Source organism: Agelaius phoeniceus, chromosome 11 (assembly GCF_051311805.1).
Source record: "Agelaius phoeniceus isolate bAgePho1 chromosome 11, bAgePho1.hap1, whole genome shotgun sequence".
Taxonomy (NCBI): domain Eukaryota; kingdom Metazoa; phylum Chordata; class Aves; order Passeriformes; family Icteridae; genus Agelaius; species Agelaius phoeniceus.
The window spans coordinates 22,453,558-22,469,939 of NC_135275.1; the positions used below are offsets into that span (position 1 = coordinate 22,453,558).

The following is a 16,382-nucleotide window of genomic DNA, read 5'->3' on the forward strand; positions in this document are numbered from 1 at the left end:
TTCTCCTTCCCGGTTTTGGTTTCTCCTCCCCGGTTTTGGTTTCTCCTCCCCGGTTCGGTTTCTCCTCCCCGGTTTGGTTTTTCTCTTTAGTTATTTTTCTCCTCCCCGGTTTGGTTTCTCCTCCCCGGTTCGGTTTCTCCTCCCCGGTTTTGGTTTCTCCTCCCTGGTTTGGTTTCTGTCCATACCAGTTTCAGTAGAAATCCCAGGCTGTTGTGGATAAGCAGTGTCCCTGCCAGTGAATCTGCGGGTTTGGAGCAGACTCTGCACCCCCTGCCCTGGGGCTCTGCCTCTCCAGGTGCATCTCAGAGCAGCCCAAAGGCAGGGCTGGTTCAGGGATTGCTGAGCCCACAGAGGTGGGAGGGGATGGCTCAGGGCAGCATTTCAGCATCCCCGGGGGCTGCAGGCAGTGGGATGAGCTGTGCTAAAGGAGATGTTCTCCTTTTGATCCTCCCTCTCCTGAATTTCTCCTTGGGCTTGTGCAGGGCAGTCCCTGGCAGCTGAGAGGGCTCAGCCCCAAGGCCCTGCTCCAGTTCTCCCAGTACCTGTGTGCCCCACGTTTCATTAGCTGGGGTGGAGCAGGGGTGTTCCTGGGCTGAGTTCTGTGCCTGCTCCTCGTGAGGAGCTGATGTAACCTGCGCTGTGTCTGCACCTGCCTCTAGACATTTAATGTGCAAGTGCAGCTCTCTGCTCTGTTTTAGGTGTTAGTGATGCCTTCAGCTGTGGCAGGGGAAACACACAACACTGAACTCCATATTTTGGTAGGTAAAAAGTGTTTCCATTTCTCTTTCAACCATTGCTGAAATGCTTTTATGTCTTTTTAGAGAAGAATCCCTTGGTTTTCACTGTAGCTCAGATTGCAGCAAGCTGTGCATCTCCAAGTTGGTGTGTTGGCTGGCTGCTCAATTAGTAGGAAAGTTCCATGCTAGTAATTAACAGGGATCTACCCAAAAAAGAGATGTTTCCTTGGCAATGCAACTTTTCTGGGGAAAAAAAAAATATTGTATGAGAGGCTGAGGGAACTGCTCCAGATTTGCTTCCAAGATCTGTAAATCAGGCAGAGGATTTACATGTTCTGCTGTTTCAGCTGGAATTCGCCTCCTCCATCAGATTATTTTAGCATTTTGTGGATAGTACTAATTAAAATTTATCATCAAAGTAACTGTAGTTTTAATAGGACTCTTCCCAGTGTTGGAGGAATCGAGTTTGCATTTAAAATCTTTACTGAGGGAGCAGGGAGGGAGGGATCAGGGCTCCTCCATGCCTGTGAAAACACAGAGATCAGGATCCTCCATGAGTGCAGGGCTGTGCTGTCCTCTGGCAGTTCCAGGGCTGCTGCAGCTGTGGGATGGCCCCAGGGGCACCCAGTGCCTGCCCCACACATCCCTGCTGGGTCTGGGGCAGCCCTGGGGCTCCAGCCTGGCTTTGGGTGGGTGCAGTTCCCATCCCTGCTCAGTCTGGGGCTGCAGCTCCAGCCTGGCTTTAGGGTGGGTGCAGTTCCCATCCCTGCTGGGTCTGGGGCTCAGGGGCTGCAGCTCCAGCCTGGCTTTGGGTGGGTGCAGTTCCCATCCCTGTTGGGGCTCAGGGGCTGCAGCTCCAGCCTGGCTTTGAGTGGGTGCAGTTCCCATCCCTGCTGGGTCTGGGGCTGCAGCTCCAGCCTGGCTTTGGGTGGGTGCAGTTCCCACCCCAGGGCATTTCAAGCATGAGCAGCTCAGTGGCTCTGAGGTGTTCCCAGGATTTAATGAATGCTGGGGTTTGTGTTGTCCACTGTGTGTCCCAAGCACTCTCCAGGTGACAGACACCACAGCTTGGTGGGGTTTTCTTGCATTTTCTGTGTTTGCAGAGTGGAGGAGTTTGGGAGCTGTGCTGCTCTGTGCCCCGGGCTCTGGCCCCAGCTGGCAGAGCTCCCTCCCTCTCCCTGCCTTTGGGATGGGGCCTTTTCCCAGCTCCTGACCTTCCTTCCTGCTCCTTTGTCCCCAGCCCTGCTCCTGCAGGTGTCACCTCCCATCCCCTCTCACCCTCTCCTGCCCCAGCTGCAGCTCCTCCGTTCCCATTTGCACGTTTGCATATTCGCGGTGTCTGGTTCCTGCTGGTTATCAGCAGAGTCCCGGGAGATGGCAGGAGAGGCTGTGTGGGAGGGTGTTTAAAAGCTTATCTTTAAAGCCACGATGGTTTGTGATTTAAGAATTAAGTACGGATTAACAAATGGAGAAGTGACACTGTCTGGGGAATCGTTGGAGAGGGGGGAAGAGCGTGACTCAACAAATGGCTCCATCCCATCCCGTGCAGCTCCGGGGGTGTGCAGGGGCTGCTCCCGCAGCTCCTGCCTCGGCAGCTGTGCAGGCAACTTAATTAAAAACATTTATTTCCCCAAAATGAGGAGTTTGCAGAACAGCTGAAAGCGAGTGGATGAAACAAGGCTCGCTGGAATTCTGTGGATATTCTGCCTTTATCCTTTTTTTGTTTGTTTGTTTGTTTTTTTAATGCGGGGAACATTGCTCTGCTCTGAGAGAGGCACCCAGGAGGGCAGAAGTCAAATTCATGGCTTGTAAATGGAGGTGCTTTTTCAGGAGAGCTCCCTGTGCGTGCAGGGTCTGTTCCAGTGCTGGAAACAGCTCTGAGGGGTGAAACAGGGACAGGGCAGGGGCTGGAGAGCTCCTGAGGAGCTGGGCAGGGGCTGCAGAATCCCTGAGGGAGCTGGGCAGGGGCTGCAGAATCCCTGAGGGAGCTGGGCAGGGGCTGCAGAATCCCTGAGGGAGCTGGGCAGGGGCTGCAGAATCCCTGAGGGAGCTGGGCAGGGGCTGAGCCTGGAGCAAAGGAGGCTCAGGGGGCCCTTGTGGCTCTGCACAGCTCCTGACAGGAGGGCACAGCCGGGGGGGTTTGGGATCATCCCAGGGAACAGGGACAGGAGCAGAGGGAACAGCTCAGGCTGGGCTGGGCAGGCTCAGGGGGGAATTTGGGAACAATTCCTTCATGGGAACACGGACAGGAGGACAGGGAACAGCCCCAGGCTGGGCCAGGGCAGCTCAGGGGGGAATTTGGGAACAATTCCTTCATGGGAACACGGACAGGAGCAGAGGGAACGGCCCCAGGCTGGGCTGGGCAGGCTCAGGGGGGAATTTGGGAACAATTCCTCATGGGAACACAGACAGGAGCAGAGGGAACAGCTCAGGCTGGGCTGGGCAGGCTCAGGTTGGATATTTGGAATATTCCTTCATGGAAAGGTGCTCAGGCAGTGGAAGGACGCCATCTGTGCTGGTGTTCACAGGGGTCTGAGGATGAGGGAAGAGATGAGAATGTTGACTCCATGTTTCAGAGGGCTTGATTTATTATTTTTTGATATATATTATATTAAAACTGTACTAAAAGAATAGAAGAAAGGATTTCATCAGAAGGCTGGCTAAGAATAGAAAAGAATGATAACAAAGGCTTGTGACTGACCAGAGAGTCTGAGACAGCTGGGCTGTGATTGGCCATTAATTAGAAACAACTCCATGAGCCAATCCCAGATGCACCTGTTGCATCCCACAGCAGCAGATAACCATTGTTTGCATTTTGTTCCTGAGGTCTCTCAGCTTCTCAGGAGGAAAAGATCCTAAGGAAAGGATTTTCCATAAAGGATGTGTCTGTGTGTGACACCCGTGCTGGGTGTGAAAGCCCTGTGGATGTGGCTCCTGGGGACAGGGCAGTGCTGGCCTGGCCTGGGGAAGGGTTAATGAATGCTGGGGTTTGTGTTGTCCATCGTGAGTCCCAAGCACTCTCCAGGTGACAGAAACCAACAGCTTGGTGGGGTTTTTTTGCATTTTCTGTGTTTGCAGAGTGGAGGAGCTTGGGGAGTTGTGCTGCCCTGTGCCTCCCAGCTGGACTCTGATCCTAAAGGGCTTTTCCAGCTGGATTCTGATCCTAGAGGGCTTTCCCAGCTGGACTCTGATCCTAAAGGGCTTTTCCCAGCTGGACTCTGATCCTAAAGGGCTTTTCCCAGCTGGACTCTGATCCTAAAGGGCTTTTCCCAGCTGGATTCTGTTCCTAAAGGGCTTTCCCAGCTGGATTCTGTTCCTAGAGGGCTTTCCCAGCCCAAACCATTCCCTGATCCCGTGAGTTACCAGGGTTCCTCTCCAGCCATGGTTTGCCAGAGCTCTGTGGGTGTCCCAGCCCTGGGATGAGCTGCTCCATGTGTGAGCTCTGAGAATTTTGCATCCAAAATTCCACGTTTCCTGTTAAAAGAGAGGTGGTAGCAAAGCAGCTCCTCCTCAGTGCAGGTTCCCTGAGGAGGGAGGCTTGGAATGCCAGGGAGGAGCTGAATCAGTGGTGGCTGAGCTGTCTCTTCACTCTCTGTTTTGGAATCAACCTAATCAAGTTCTTTCAATATGCCATAATATTGGGAGAAATGATTAATACAAACCTTGGAAACTGAGATGGAGCTTTGAAATTAATTTCAAATATTAAAAGTGTTAATCAAAGTGTTAATTTCCCTCACTCCCATTGCAGTAGTTTTTGCAAAGTAAAGATAACTTTGGTCATCTTTTCCGACCACAAAATGAATTAAAGATAAAGGAAGTGGATGTCTTATGTGAAATAGCAGTCAAGCTCTGTTTCCTCAGGAGTTACATTGATTTAATTGCTTTTCATTTGTGTAACACTTAGAACATCATTTGAATTCCTCCACAGGAGTCGGGATCTCTTTCCAAGGGAAATGTGTTGGCCCTTCCCCCTCGTTCCAGGAGGAGCTGCAGCTCCTGGGGCAGGGGGAGCAGCCAGGGCTGGGCGGGGGGCACTGGGAGCCCCTCCTGCAGCCCAGGCACCTGCAGAGCTCCAACCCCTCTGTGGGGTCACTGCTGGCAGCCCTGGGGCAGCTCTGCCCCTCCTCAGCCCCGTGTGTGTGAAATGCCCTGGGGTGATGCCCACTGCAGGGGCACAGAGGGAAATGCAGTTAAATGGGACTAACATCAGGAGTGCCCCACAGCAAAGGGAAAGGGCCACGTGCAGCATCATTGATTCTTCCTTATCCTGTCTTTGGCCTCTCTCCTTGGTCTTGTGAATCCCAGATTTCCTGGGGTTTTTCTGATTTTTCCTGGTAATTTTCTGATTACCTTGCCCTGTCAAGATTCTGCAGAAAACCCTTCTTGTGGCATAAAAAATGTTTAAAGCTAGAGTGATTGATTGATTGATTGATTGATTGATTGATTGATTGGAAGCTGTGCCCTCATTGCTGGTGCATTAATATTTTGACTCTCTGAGGTTCTTGCTGTAAAGGGAATTTCCTGGGGTTTATTCTTGGTGTGGCACAGTGCAGCTTCTCCTACACTGTCGCAGGTCAGGGTGCCCAGTTGATAAAATCAGGGCTGCAGCACCAGGGAAATGGAGGCTTTAAAGGTTGATGGGGTTTTGGGGAGCTTTTAGGGCAGCGTGGAGGGACGGTTCCTGCAGCAATCCCTGGGCTCTGGGCCCTCTGGGTATTGGCAGATATTTCACAGGACTCTCAGGTCCAGCCCCAGGTGAACACAATCCCTGTCTGCAGAGGGCTGTCCACTGAACAGGCTCCCTGGAAGGCAGAGAGTGCTGGATCACTCAGGAACATCCACATCCCCTCTCTCCTGGGGGAGGAGGGAGCACAGGAACGGGGACTGGGAGAGCCCCCAGTGCCCCCTGCCATGGCAGGGACCCTCCCTCTGTGCCAGGCTGCTCTGAGCCTGCCCTGGGTGTCCCTGTCCCAGCCCCTGTCCCCAGGGGAGTCCCCAGGTGGGTGCTGGGATCCCTCAGGAGCTTTTCCCTCAGGTGAGGCCCTGCTGGGATCAGTCCTGGCCTGCCTTCCCTCAGCCTGCTCCTATCTCCCTGTGCAGCCTCTGTGGCAGAGCTCCATGGAATGGAGTGCCTCAGGGCTGGGCTGGGCTTTGCCAGGCTGCAAGAGTGGTTTTATTGAGCTATATTGCATTTTTAGTACTCATTTGAGAGAGGGCCATTAAGGCTCAGCGAGTACATTAAGAACATTACTCCAGTGTGAAGGAGATGGGGATTATGAGAAGGACTAGCAAAGACCAAGGAGTTACAGAGTTCTATTTTCCATTTCCCTGTGTGAGGGCTGGGGACAGGGCCTGCTTAAACAGCTCCCAGCTTTGCTGAATGTGCCCATTTTGGGTTCCAGAAGAGCAGGGGTCGCTGTGTGAGCTCCCAGCACAGACCCTGGTGTGAGTCTGGAGGAAAATGTGCTGCAGCAAGGGAGGAGTGATCCAAAACCCAGGAGGGACCCACCAAAACCTGGTCTGGTACTGCAGGGATGCCTGCAGGGATGGGGACCAAGGTGGGGCTGTACAGAAGGGTCCTCTGGGGTCCAGCTCTCAGCCCCATCTGGACCCTTTCTCTGTGGCCTTGTTCCCTGTCCCTGATCTATTGCAGGGCTTTTGGGAGCCTGGCTCTGGGCTCCTGGAGGAGTTTTGTCATGCTGTAAACGCTGTTCTCTCCTTGGGTGGAAAAACGAGGAAAATGCTTCCTTCCAAAATTATCTATCAAAGATGCTTCTGCTCGCTGCCCTCCCACGGAGCTGTCTCACAGGTCCTGGCTGCTCTCTGCATTTGTCACTCTCTGAAGAGGTGACAAGTCTTTGCTTGCTCTGACACCAGCAGCCACAGCAGTGCCATTGTCTGGGAGCAGCTGAAATGCCACGTTCCTTCCCCAAGAAAAAAGGGGACTGGGGACCTGGGAACGCTGCAACCTGGAGTTAGAAAAGCTCCATCATTAGGGATCGTTCTGTGCTCACAGTCTGTAATGATTCCTTATCCAGAGGCGGCATCCTTACTGCTGGGGGGGAACAAATATTCCTGCAGGAGCAGCCCAGCACTGAGCAGCTCCTGATCCCCAGCAGCTCCTGATCCCCAGCATTCCCCGATTCCCAATTCCCTGATCCTGATCCCCAGCAGGTCTCTGATCCCCAGCAGCTCCTGGTCCCCAATTCCCTGATCCCCAGCATTCCCTGATCCCCGATTCCCTGATCCTGATCCCCAGCATTCCCTGATCCCAAATTCCCTGATCCTGAACCCCAATTCCCTGATCCTGATCCCCAATTCCCTGGTCCCCAGCATTCCCCTGATCCCCAGCATTCCCCTGATCCCCAGCATTCCCCTGATCCCCAGCATTCCCCTGATCCCCAATTCCCTGATCCCCAATTCCCTGATCCCCAGCACTCCTGTGTCTGAGCCTGGGCTCTCTGTTTCCTCCTGGCTGTTGGAGGCAGGTGAAGGACAGGGCTCACAGGTAAATGCAGGTGTGCAGCTCAGGAGCTCCCTGTTCTGAGCCTTTGAGAGCAAACAGGGAAGGGTTCATCCATTTGGGGTTTCCTCTTGCTTCCCTGCACTCCCATCTCCATCCAAGGGCTCACATCTCCTTGCCAGGGGCACCCCAGAGCCCTCCTGAGCCCTCCTGAGCAGGGCTCTGCCCAGCCCAGGCCCTGGCAGCGCTCCTGGCACGGAGCTCACCAGCAAAAGGCATTTCAGTGTTCTATTTTCTATTGCCTTTTCCTGCCTGGCTGCACTGCGTGCCTCCAATGCACCTTTGAAGCGGATTTGAGGAAGCCAAAAGCTCCTAAATCCCTCCTGCAGCCAGGCCCTGGGCTGAGCCAGTTCTCACTCGAGGTTCCCAGGCACAGGCAGCTCCTTCTCCTTCTATTCTGTCTCACAAACAGAGCTTTCCTACATCTCTCAAAGTCATCTTACACCGTTCTTGTAATTTAATTTAGTGTTCCCAAGGAGAGTCTTAATTTTTTGTATATTACTGGAGTTTAACTGCCATAATAAAGGACAATTTTGAGGTGATAAAACACACCAGGAATGTCATTAAATATGCAGCAAAGGTCTGACACAATGGAATTAAGCATTAATGAATAACATGCTAGAAATATTAGTCTTCCATATTAGTTTAGGTGTTCTGTTGTTGGGTTATGATGAGGGCTAATAGGAAAAAATGAAACAATAAACAAAATTAGAGAAAATGAAATTTCCAAGTGATTCAGTAGCTTCTTCATGTGTAGAAAGTTTCTAAGTTAAAGCTGTTGGGTATCCACGGGGATCCTTTTCCTTGGATAAATTGTTGTCATTCCATGTGTTAATGTAATTTTATTATTGGTGCACTTTCCAGTTTTACTATTGAATTTCCATACTCTGGAGATGTAATCTGAACCCGAGCCCATCTGCAGATCAGGACATTTGTAAACTTCTTTGAGTGCCATAAGCAAGGACTCAGTGGCTCTTGGCAGAGGGTGAGCATTCCTGGGGAGCAGATATTCATTGTTCCAGGAAGGAACAAGCAGCCAAGGCAGGGCTCATCAGGACTCTGATTTAGGATAGAGGGCCCAGCTGGCATTTCTGGATCTCTCTACCAGCCCTGCTTTAACTTGAAGCTCCTTTTCCTTGAGGATCCTGCATACTGTGAGCTGATCTGGCCTCTCCGTGTGTTTTCCCTGCAGGGTGTGCTCCATGCCCAGGATGTTCCATTCCCAGAGCTGTGGGTTTGGGTGGCAGCAGAATGAACCAGCCCCACCAGCCCCTCTGAACCTGCCTTGCTCTGCTTTCACTGGGGGGCATCAACTCATAAAATCAATTTATTGCCATTTCTGGAGTGGCAGGAGCTTTTCTGGAGTGGCAGGGCTCATTCCCACAGACTGGAATTCCTTTGGGGTGCAAGGGGCAGATGCCCTGGGCATCTCCTCGGCTCTGCATCCCTTGGATAAATCCCTGAGAGCCTGGGGTGGGCTCAGGGCAGCCCCTGGTGGGCTCCCATGCTGGGACAGGGAATATTGCACACCCAGGCCAGGATCACTCTGTTCACTGGTTTTATTTGCAGGGTTGGGAACGGGACTGCAAATGTTCCTACACTCAAACCTCTTCCTGAAGGTCTGATTGTTTGTGAGGCTGCTGGCAGGGCCTGGAACGTGGGTTTGTTCTGGGTTTTGGTTAAACATGAACAAAGCTTGGCCCTAAAGCCCTCCCTGGGAAGTGGCTGCTGCAGCAGAGCCCCGTGTGGCTCTCAGGTGGGTTCCCAGCCCCTGCTCTGAGGATTGGGTGGGTTTGCCATGCTGTAAATGCTGCTCACTGTGTCAGGATTCCCTGCCCTGAGGGCTGGGTGGGTTTGTAATGCTGTAAATGCTTCTCAGTGTGAGGATTCCCTGCTCTGAGGGCTGGGTGGGTTTGTAATGCTGTAAATGCTGCTCAGTGTGTGAGGATTCCCATCCTTGGCCCTGGAGGATTGGGTGGGTTTGCCATGCTGTAAATGCTGCTCACTGTGTCAGGATTCCCTGCCCTGAGGACTGGGTGGGTTTGCCATGCTGTAAATGCTGCTCACTGTCAGGATTCCCTGCCCTGAGGGCTGGGTGGGTTTGTAATGCTGTAAATGCTGCTCAGTGTGTCAGGATTCCCTGCCCTGAGGGCTGGGTGGGTTTGCCATGCTGTAAATGCTGCTCAGTGTGAGGATTCCATGCCCTGAGGATTGGGTGGGTTTGTGTCAGGTGTTTGAACAACTCCATCCCTGCTGAGGAGTTTGGGGCAGCCCCAGGTGCATCTCAGGACTATAAAATGATCCTTTGTCACTCTGGCTCTTTGGGATGTGATTCTGCCTTGTCACGGAGCTCTCCTCAGTTGTGCTGTCCAGGTTTTCACAAGGGGAGGATCCTGACTTCTTTAAACTCTGTTTTCAGCCTTACTGCCACTGGTTTCTCACCTGCAGAATACAGGAGGTTTACAAGTGAAATCCATTGCAGCTCATAAATTGGGTATGCAGGGAATGGCAGGAAATGCCAGAACCCAGCAGTGGGATAGAAAATGTACAATGAAATAGGAAAAACCTCCTGTGTGCCTTTGAGGTTTATTTCATTTTTCCCCAGTGAATTCCCCTCCTTTGCCCCCCCAAACTCCAGTTAAAGTGTTTGACTGATTTATTTTCCCCCGTGTGTGGGGGTCCTGCCTGTTGGAGCATCCTGGGGCCACAGCAGCTCCCTGGCAGGGTTTGTGTGAGGGATCAGAGCTCTCCTGCACTTGGAGACTTCTCATTTTTATTGTGCTTTTAATTTTTATTGTTTACCTCACAGAGTCTTGGTACCACCTGTACCTAACCCGAGCTCTTCTCACCCCTCCCCACACAGCATGGTTAAAATCTCCATTTTGGGGTGTTTCCTGTGCTGGCTGCAGTGAGGGGGCTCCTGGAACTGCTGCCAGTGAGGAGCAGCTGAGCTGTGCCAGGGGCTTTCCTGTTGTTCCCAGAGCTCTGATAAACACCCAGGAGGCTGCTCCTGGCAGCTGCTAATTTTAAAGGAACGTATTAATCAAATTAATTGAGAGTTCCTTTTAATAATCAGCAGCAGCAACATAACTTAGTGACGTGATGTTTTCAGTGTTGCCAAAAGTGATTCCCCCCAAAAGGGGATCTCTGCAGATAAATCAGCTGAAAAAGTGTTCAATTGTCTCTTTTGCTACCTGATAATCCAATTAAGTGGTGATAAGAAAAACAGCTCCTGGAGCATTCCAGGGCAGCAGAATAATGTAGTTAGTGTTGTAGAGAGCCCAGATAGCAGCCAGCCATGGGTATCCATGGCTACTGCAGCAGCAGCACTGCACTGCCCTGCCAGCTCTGGGATCCTAAAGCTGAGCTGCCTCTGGGATCCCCAAAGCCTGAGCTGCCTCTGGGATCCCCAAAGCCTGAGCTGCCTCTGGGATCCCCAAAGTCTGAGCTGCCTCTGGGATCCCCAAAGCCTGAGCTGCCTCTGGATCCCACACCTGAGCTGCCTCTGGGATCCCACACCTGAGCTGCCTCTGGGATCCCAAAGCTGAGCTGCCTCTGGGATCCCAAAGCTGAGCTGCCTCTGGATCCCCAAAGCTGAGCTGCCTCTGGGATCCCAAAGCTGAGCTGCCTCTGGATCCCAAAGCTGAGCTGCCTCTGGATCCCACACCTGAGCTGCCTCTGGGATCCCCAAAGCCTGAGCTGCCTCTGGGATCCCACACCTGAGCTGCCTCTGGATCCCCAAAGCTGAGCTGCCTCTGGATCCCAAAGCTGAGCTGCCTCTGGGATCCCCAAAGCCTGAGCTGCCTCTGGGATCCCAAAGCCTGAGCTGCCTCTGGGATCCCCAACCTGAGCTGCCTCTGGATCCCCAAACCTGAGCTGCCTCTGGATCCCCAACCTGAGCTGCCTCTGGGATCCCACACCTGAGCTGCCTCTGGGATCCCCAACCTGAGCTGCCTCTGGGATCCCACACCTGAGCTGCCTCTGGGATCCCAAAGCTGAGCTGCCTCTGGGATCCCCAAAGCCTGAGCTGCCTCTGGGATCCCCAAAGCTGAGCTGCCTCTGGGATCCCACACCTGAGCTGCCTCTGGGATCCCCAAAGCTGAGCTGCCTCTGGATCCCACACCTGAGCTGCCTCTGGGGTCCCAAAGCTGAGCTGCCTCTGGGATCCCACACCTGAGCTGCCTCTGGATCCCAAAGCTGAGCTGCCTCTGGGATCCCAAAGCTGAGCTGCCTCTGGGATCCCACACCTGAGCTGGCCTGGGACATCCCCAGGGCAGCCCCTGTTCACTCCTGGGTGTCTCTGGCTCCCTTGCCAGGCACTTTGTGCTGCTTGGAGCATTTGTCACTCCTCCAGGCCACCAGGTAATGAATCACTGCAGGGATCCTATGACAAGATCCTGAATTTGCAGCTTTCGTGTTTTTACCATCTAATTCCCTCGGAGGTTTTTCCCTTGGAAGTGCTGTGAATGAACCTGACACTCCCAATAACTGTGCTCATGTTTCCTGTTGTGCTGGAGTGTGGGATGAGGATGTGGAAGCTGAACTTACTCCCCTGTGCCTTTAGGACAGCAGACACCCAATTCCCCGGGCACTGTGCTTGCCAGGGGGTGACAGAGGGCACGCTGGTGTTTGCCATCTATCCCTGATTCCTCCTGCCACTTCTCCTAAATTCCCCTGAGCAGAGGTGGTGCCAAGGCTAGCAGGGCCCATGGCATCTGCTCCTTTTGGGAAGGCTCAAACTGTGTGTGCCTGTCACCGCTGCCAGTGTGATCCCTGCCAAGTGGGACAGCCCTGCTCGTGGCCTTGGGTTCATCCTGTCTCATTCTGACTGGGGAAAATAGAGCATGTAAAGCTGTTCCCATTTCTGAGCTCGCTGGCACTGAGACTTGCAATCCTCATTTAAAATGAAGTTGATTTTTAAAGCTCAGTAGTGTTTGCTTTTAAAGGGGAAAAGAAAGATTGCAGAATGTCCAGGTTGTGATAATTGCAAAACAAATGTTTTATGTGAGTCAGAGAAAAACTTGGGGGTTATTATTCTCCTTTATTCTCTTCCAGCCTTTCCTGTTCACCGTTTCACTTCTCCCCATGAAACAATGGTTTTGTTCCAGTGAGCCTTTGGAGCAGCTGGCCCAGCAGAGCTCCTTTGCCTTCAGGCAGCTGCAGCTCAGCTCCTCTCTGTCAAAAATCAGGGAAAACAAGGCTGGCCTGCCTTGTGAGGGGCTCAGGAACGGCACAGGAGCTGCATTTCACATTTCCAAGCAGCAGTTTGGTGTTCCCAGCTGTCCCTGGGTCCCTCTGGGTCTGCTGTGCCCTGGGATGAGGAGGATGCTCTGGGGCTTGAGCCTCCTCCTCCTCCTCCAGGTCCTTCACCCTGCAACACCTTCTCCAGTGCTTCAATTACAGGACTTGTAAAGCTGGGTTTTAAAGCCTATCTGTGAATCTCTCCCTTGTTCTGCTGCCTTTTAATTAACTCATCCCCACTGCTGGTTTTTATTAAGAGCTCTGATACGTTATTAATTAACGCTCTGTGCACTATGGTGAGCAGGTTGGTATCAAAGATGCTGTAAAAGATGAAAGTGATTACTGCTGAGAATCAAAATAATTAAGGCAAAAGTTGTGTTTTCATCTGCCAGCAACAACCAGAATGTTGGTGGAGATGGGAGATGGGATTTTTTTAATTTATTTTTTTTAACAGACTAGACATCTGTAGCACAGGAACTGTGCTAAAAGTGGGCATTTTTTGGTCTGGCTGAGGGTACCTGTGGCTGTGCTGATGCTCTTTGCTGTGTTCTCTGGGTGTTCATGAGAAATCCCTTTCACAGACTTTATCTTGAGGTTTCACTGTTTTGTCTGTCCATCTGTTTGGTGGTGGGCCCTTGAACAAACAGGGGTTTTGAACAAACAGGGGTTTTGTTGCACAGTGTGGGTTTTGCCAATATCTCAGCTTTGGCTGTTCCCATTCCAGCTCAGTCATTCCAGTGGAAGCATTTTCCCCCAGTAGCTCCCAAGTTGCAAAATCAAAAAGAATCTCAGCCCTTCAGTGAGATAAACCTGCCCAATACACTGTCAGTACCTTCTGTCTCTCAGTCCGTTGTTTTGGGGTTTGTTCATCAGTTTAGGCTCGTTCAGCTTGCTGTTTCCTGTTTTAATTCCTTTTCATCCTTCCACTGCCCGTTTCTTTGCTTGTTGTGCCGTTCTGCAGTGGGTTGGGCACAGTCTGTGTAAGCCCTGACCCCCAGCCCCGCAGGCTGCGCTGTCAGAGCAGGAATTGCTCGGACCCCTCTGGATCTGGCCGTGGATGCTGGAAGGGCAGTGACCCCCGGGGCACCTCCTCCCCTCCAGGCTCCCTTTGGGCTGTGCCTTCCCCACTGCTGGGCTCTGTGACATTTCCCTGTGCTCCCCTGAGGGTCCCTTTGTGCTCTGCTCCTGGCACAGGCGGGCTCTGCATCGCCCAGTCCCTGAAGATCCCCCAGGAGCGCAAGGACAAGAGCATCGACTTCGACCGCATCATCCGGCAGCTGCTGGAGACGCCCAACGCCAGGGCCATCGTCATCTTCGCCCACGATGAGGACATCAGGTGAGCCTGGGAGCCTGGGCCCTCCCTGGGCAGGGAAACGTCTGGGCTGGGAGCCACAAGGGCTGTGGGCAGCTGGGAATGGGGGAAGCACCAGGCACTGCTGCCATGGGGGGAATGGGGAGCTGGGAATGGGGGAAGCACCAGGCACTGCTGCCATGGGGGATAAGGGGGCTGGGAATGGGGGAAGCACCAGGCACTGCTGCTGCTGCTGCTGGCTCATGGGTGCCCTGAATGGGGCCCAGGAGCTGGGAGCTTTTCCTGGAGCTTTTCCTGGAGCTTTCCCATGCTCCCGTTGGGTGGCAGAGCTGACCTTTCCTCTCAGAGGAATTGCAGACACGCCCCCCTCTCCAGGCTCGTTCTACTCGGTGTAATTCATTAATTCAGTCTGGTTTATGGCTGATGAAAGTTAATAGTGATAAAGTGACTTGGATGCTCAAGGTTAAACCACATGGAATGGGCTCATAAAATAACACAAAGAATATTTTATATTTCATTATTCGCTTGCGTATTCTGGGTCCAGAATTTGAAATTAGCTTAAAATTGTGATGGAATCATCAGTTGCTGAGAGGCCTGGTCCCACAAAACGAGACAAAAAGAATTTTGGGAAAAGTTTCAGTAAAGTCAATGGGAAAACTCTAAGTTTTAGTGGAATCAGTTGTGGGATATAGGGTGAATTTAAAGAGAATGGATCTTGGGATGGTTTGGGTTGGGAAGGACCTTTGGAGATCACCCAGTCCCATCCTTCCCTGGCCCAGAGCCCGAGTGTCCCAGCCCCTGAGCTCTGCTGGGCTCAGGAATGTGCTGGTCCTCCTCATCACAGCCCAGTCAGGCTGGAGGAGACCCCTGAGCCCACAGGGTGCAGCCCCCGTGCCAGTGCCACCCCCGTGCCAGTGCCACCCCTGTGCCAGTGCCACCCCTGTGCCAGTGGGACCCCCATTCCCTGGAGAAGCCCCTGTGCCAGTGCCACCCTGTTCCCTGGAGCAGTCCCTGTGCCAGTGCCACCCCTGTGCTGGTGTCACCCCATTCCCTGGAGCGGCCCCTGTGCCAGTGCCACCCCGTTCCCTGGAGCAGCCCCCTGTCAGTGTCACCCCATTCCCTGGAGCAGCCCCCTGTCAGTGCCACCCCGTTCCCTGGAGCAGCCCCCTGTCAGTGCCACCCCATTCCCTGGAGAAGCCCCTGTGCCAGTGCCACCCCATTCCCTGGAGCAGCCCCCTGTCAGTGCCACCCCGTTCCCTGGAGCAGCCCTGTGCCGGTGCCACCCCGTTCCCTGGAGCAGCCCCATGGCAGTGCCCCCGATGCCAACCCTGTTGCTCTCCACAGGCAGATCCTGGCAGCAGCCAAGAGGGCAGACCAGGTGGGCCATTTCCTGTGGGTGGGCTCCGACACGTGGGGCTCCAAGGTGAGCCCGCTGCTGCAGCAGGAGGACGTGGCCGAGGGAGCCATCACCATCCTGCCCAAGAGAGCCACCATCGAGGGTAAGAGAAACTTCATGTTTCCATTTAAACTCAGCTTAACTGTTATTTCAAATCAAGCACTGTATTTATCCATATTGCTGCATGCTTCAGAAATAGCCACACCTGTACAGATGTGTGTGTGTGGTGAATTTTGGGGAGCTGGTTTTGCTGAACCCCTTTGTTTCTCAGCTTCCCTTTGTGCTCTCAAGTGTTCATAGTCTGATCTCAGCTCAGTTTGTTAACCCTGCTGTGATAGAGATGCCTCAGCACCCACACGGCTCCCTCTGGGCCAGGCTGGTCGGGGTCTGTGTTCTCTGGAGGAAAAGTTGTTTCCAGGGGAGGCACTGAGCAGGGAACCCAGCTCCTCTGCTGGCCCAGTCCTGGAACACACTGTCCACATTAAAATGGGCTCTGGTGCCTTCACTCCCTGGAAAACCAAATATTTGCATTTTTCCTGCGCCTGCACTCCCTGCTCATCAGTTATTCCTCTCAGGTAGATCATCTGCTTCATTCTTTTACATTTTTAGCCCCCCGAGGCACTCGTGGATGTTATTTCTCCGTAAATACAGAAAGTTGACAGACAATGAAGTGGTTTGTTTCTGAAAAGCAGGATATTTTAATAAGCTTTTCCCACTGTCTGTATTCATCCCTGAGGGTTTCTGACACAGAAACGAAAATTCTGTCAACAGTACACAGAAACAAAAACTTCCCACGTTTGTTTGTTTTAAAATATTTTCTTTTTATGTTACACATTAAACCCCTGATGGGAAGCACGAGGGGGTTTTGGAGGCAGTGAGTGAGGATGGCAGAGTGGGAGAGTTGTGGTGAACAAAGTCAGTTAAATTAGAGGTATGAGTATCAGTGTATTTGGTGTACCTACAAAAAAATTGTATTTATTGAGCCTGCAAATATCTCCTGGTCCAGTGGGGAAGTGCCTGGAGTAGCCTGGCTGCATTTTGCACATGGGCTGGGGGTTACTGTGGTGCCTCAAGTACATTTTGCCTCCAAGTGTGTGTCCCTGCTGTGTCCTTCAGGACAGACACCCCTTTTGGGGTCTGTGTGCTCCAGGAGGGGCAGGGTGAGGGGTCCCT

At 52.8% G+C, this 16,382-nt stretch overlaps 1 protein-coding gene across 6 annotated transcripts in view; it reads left to right on the plus strand.

Annotated features, from left to right (window-relative positions):
* GRM7 (glutamate metabotropic receptor 7) overlaps positions 1 to 16,382 on the plus strand; it is a 197,690-nt gene that overhangs the window by 97,882 nt on the left and 83,426 nt on the right. For all 6 annotated transcript variants that reach the window (XR_013183884.1, XM_077184693.1, XM_077184691.1 and 3 more), the window contains 2 exons: positions 13,696 to 13,837; positions 15,158 to 15,312. Coding sequence is in view for 5 of the 6 variants with exons in the window: in XM_077184693.1 (XP_077040808.1) it covers positions 13,696 to 13,837; positions 15,158 to 15,312 (297 nt within the window). In the remaining variant the exon portion in view is untranslated. The remainder of the gene's footprint in view (positions 1 to 13,695; positions 13,838 to 15,157; positions 15,313 to 16,382) is intronic.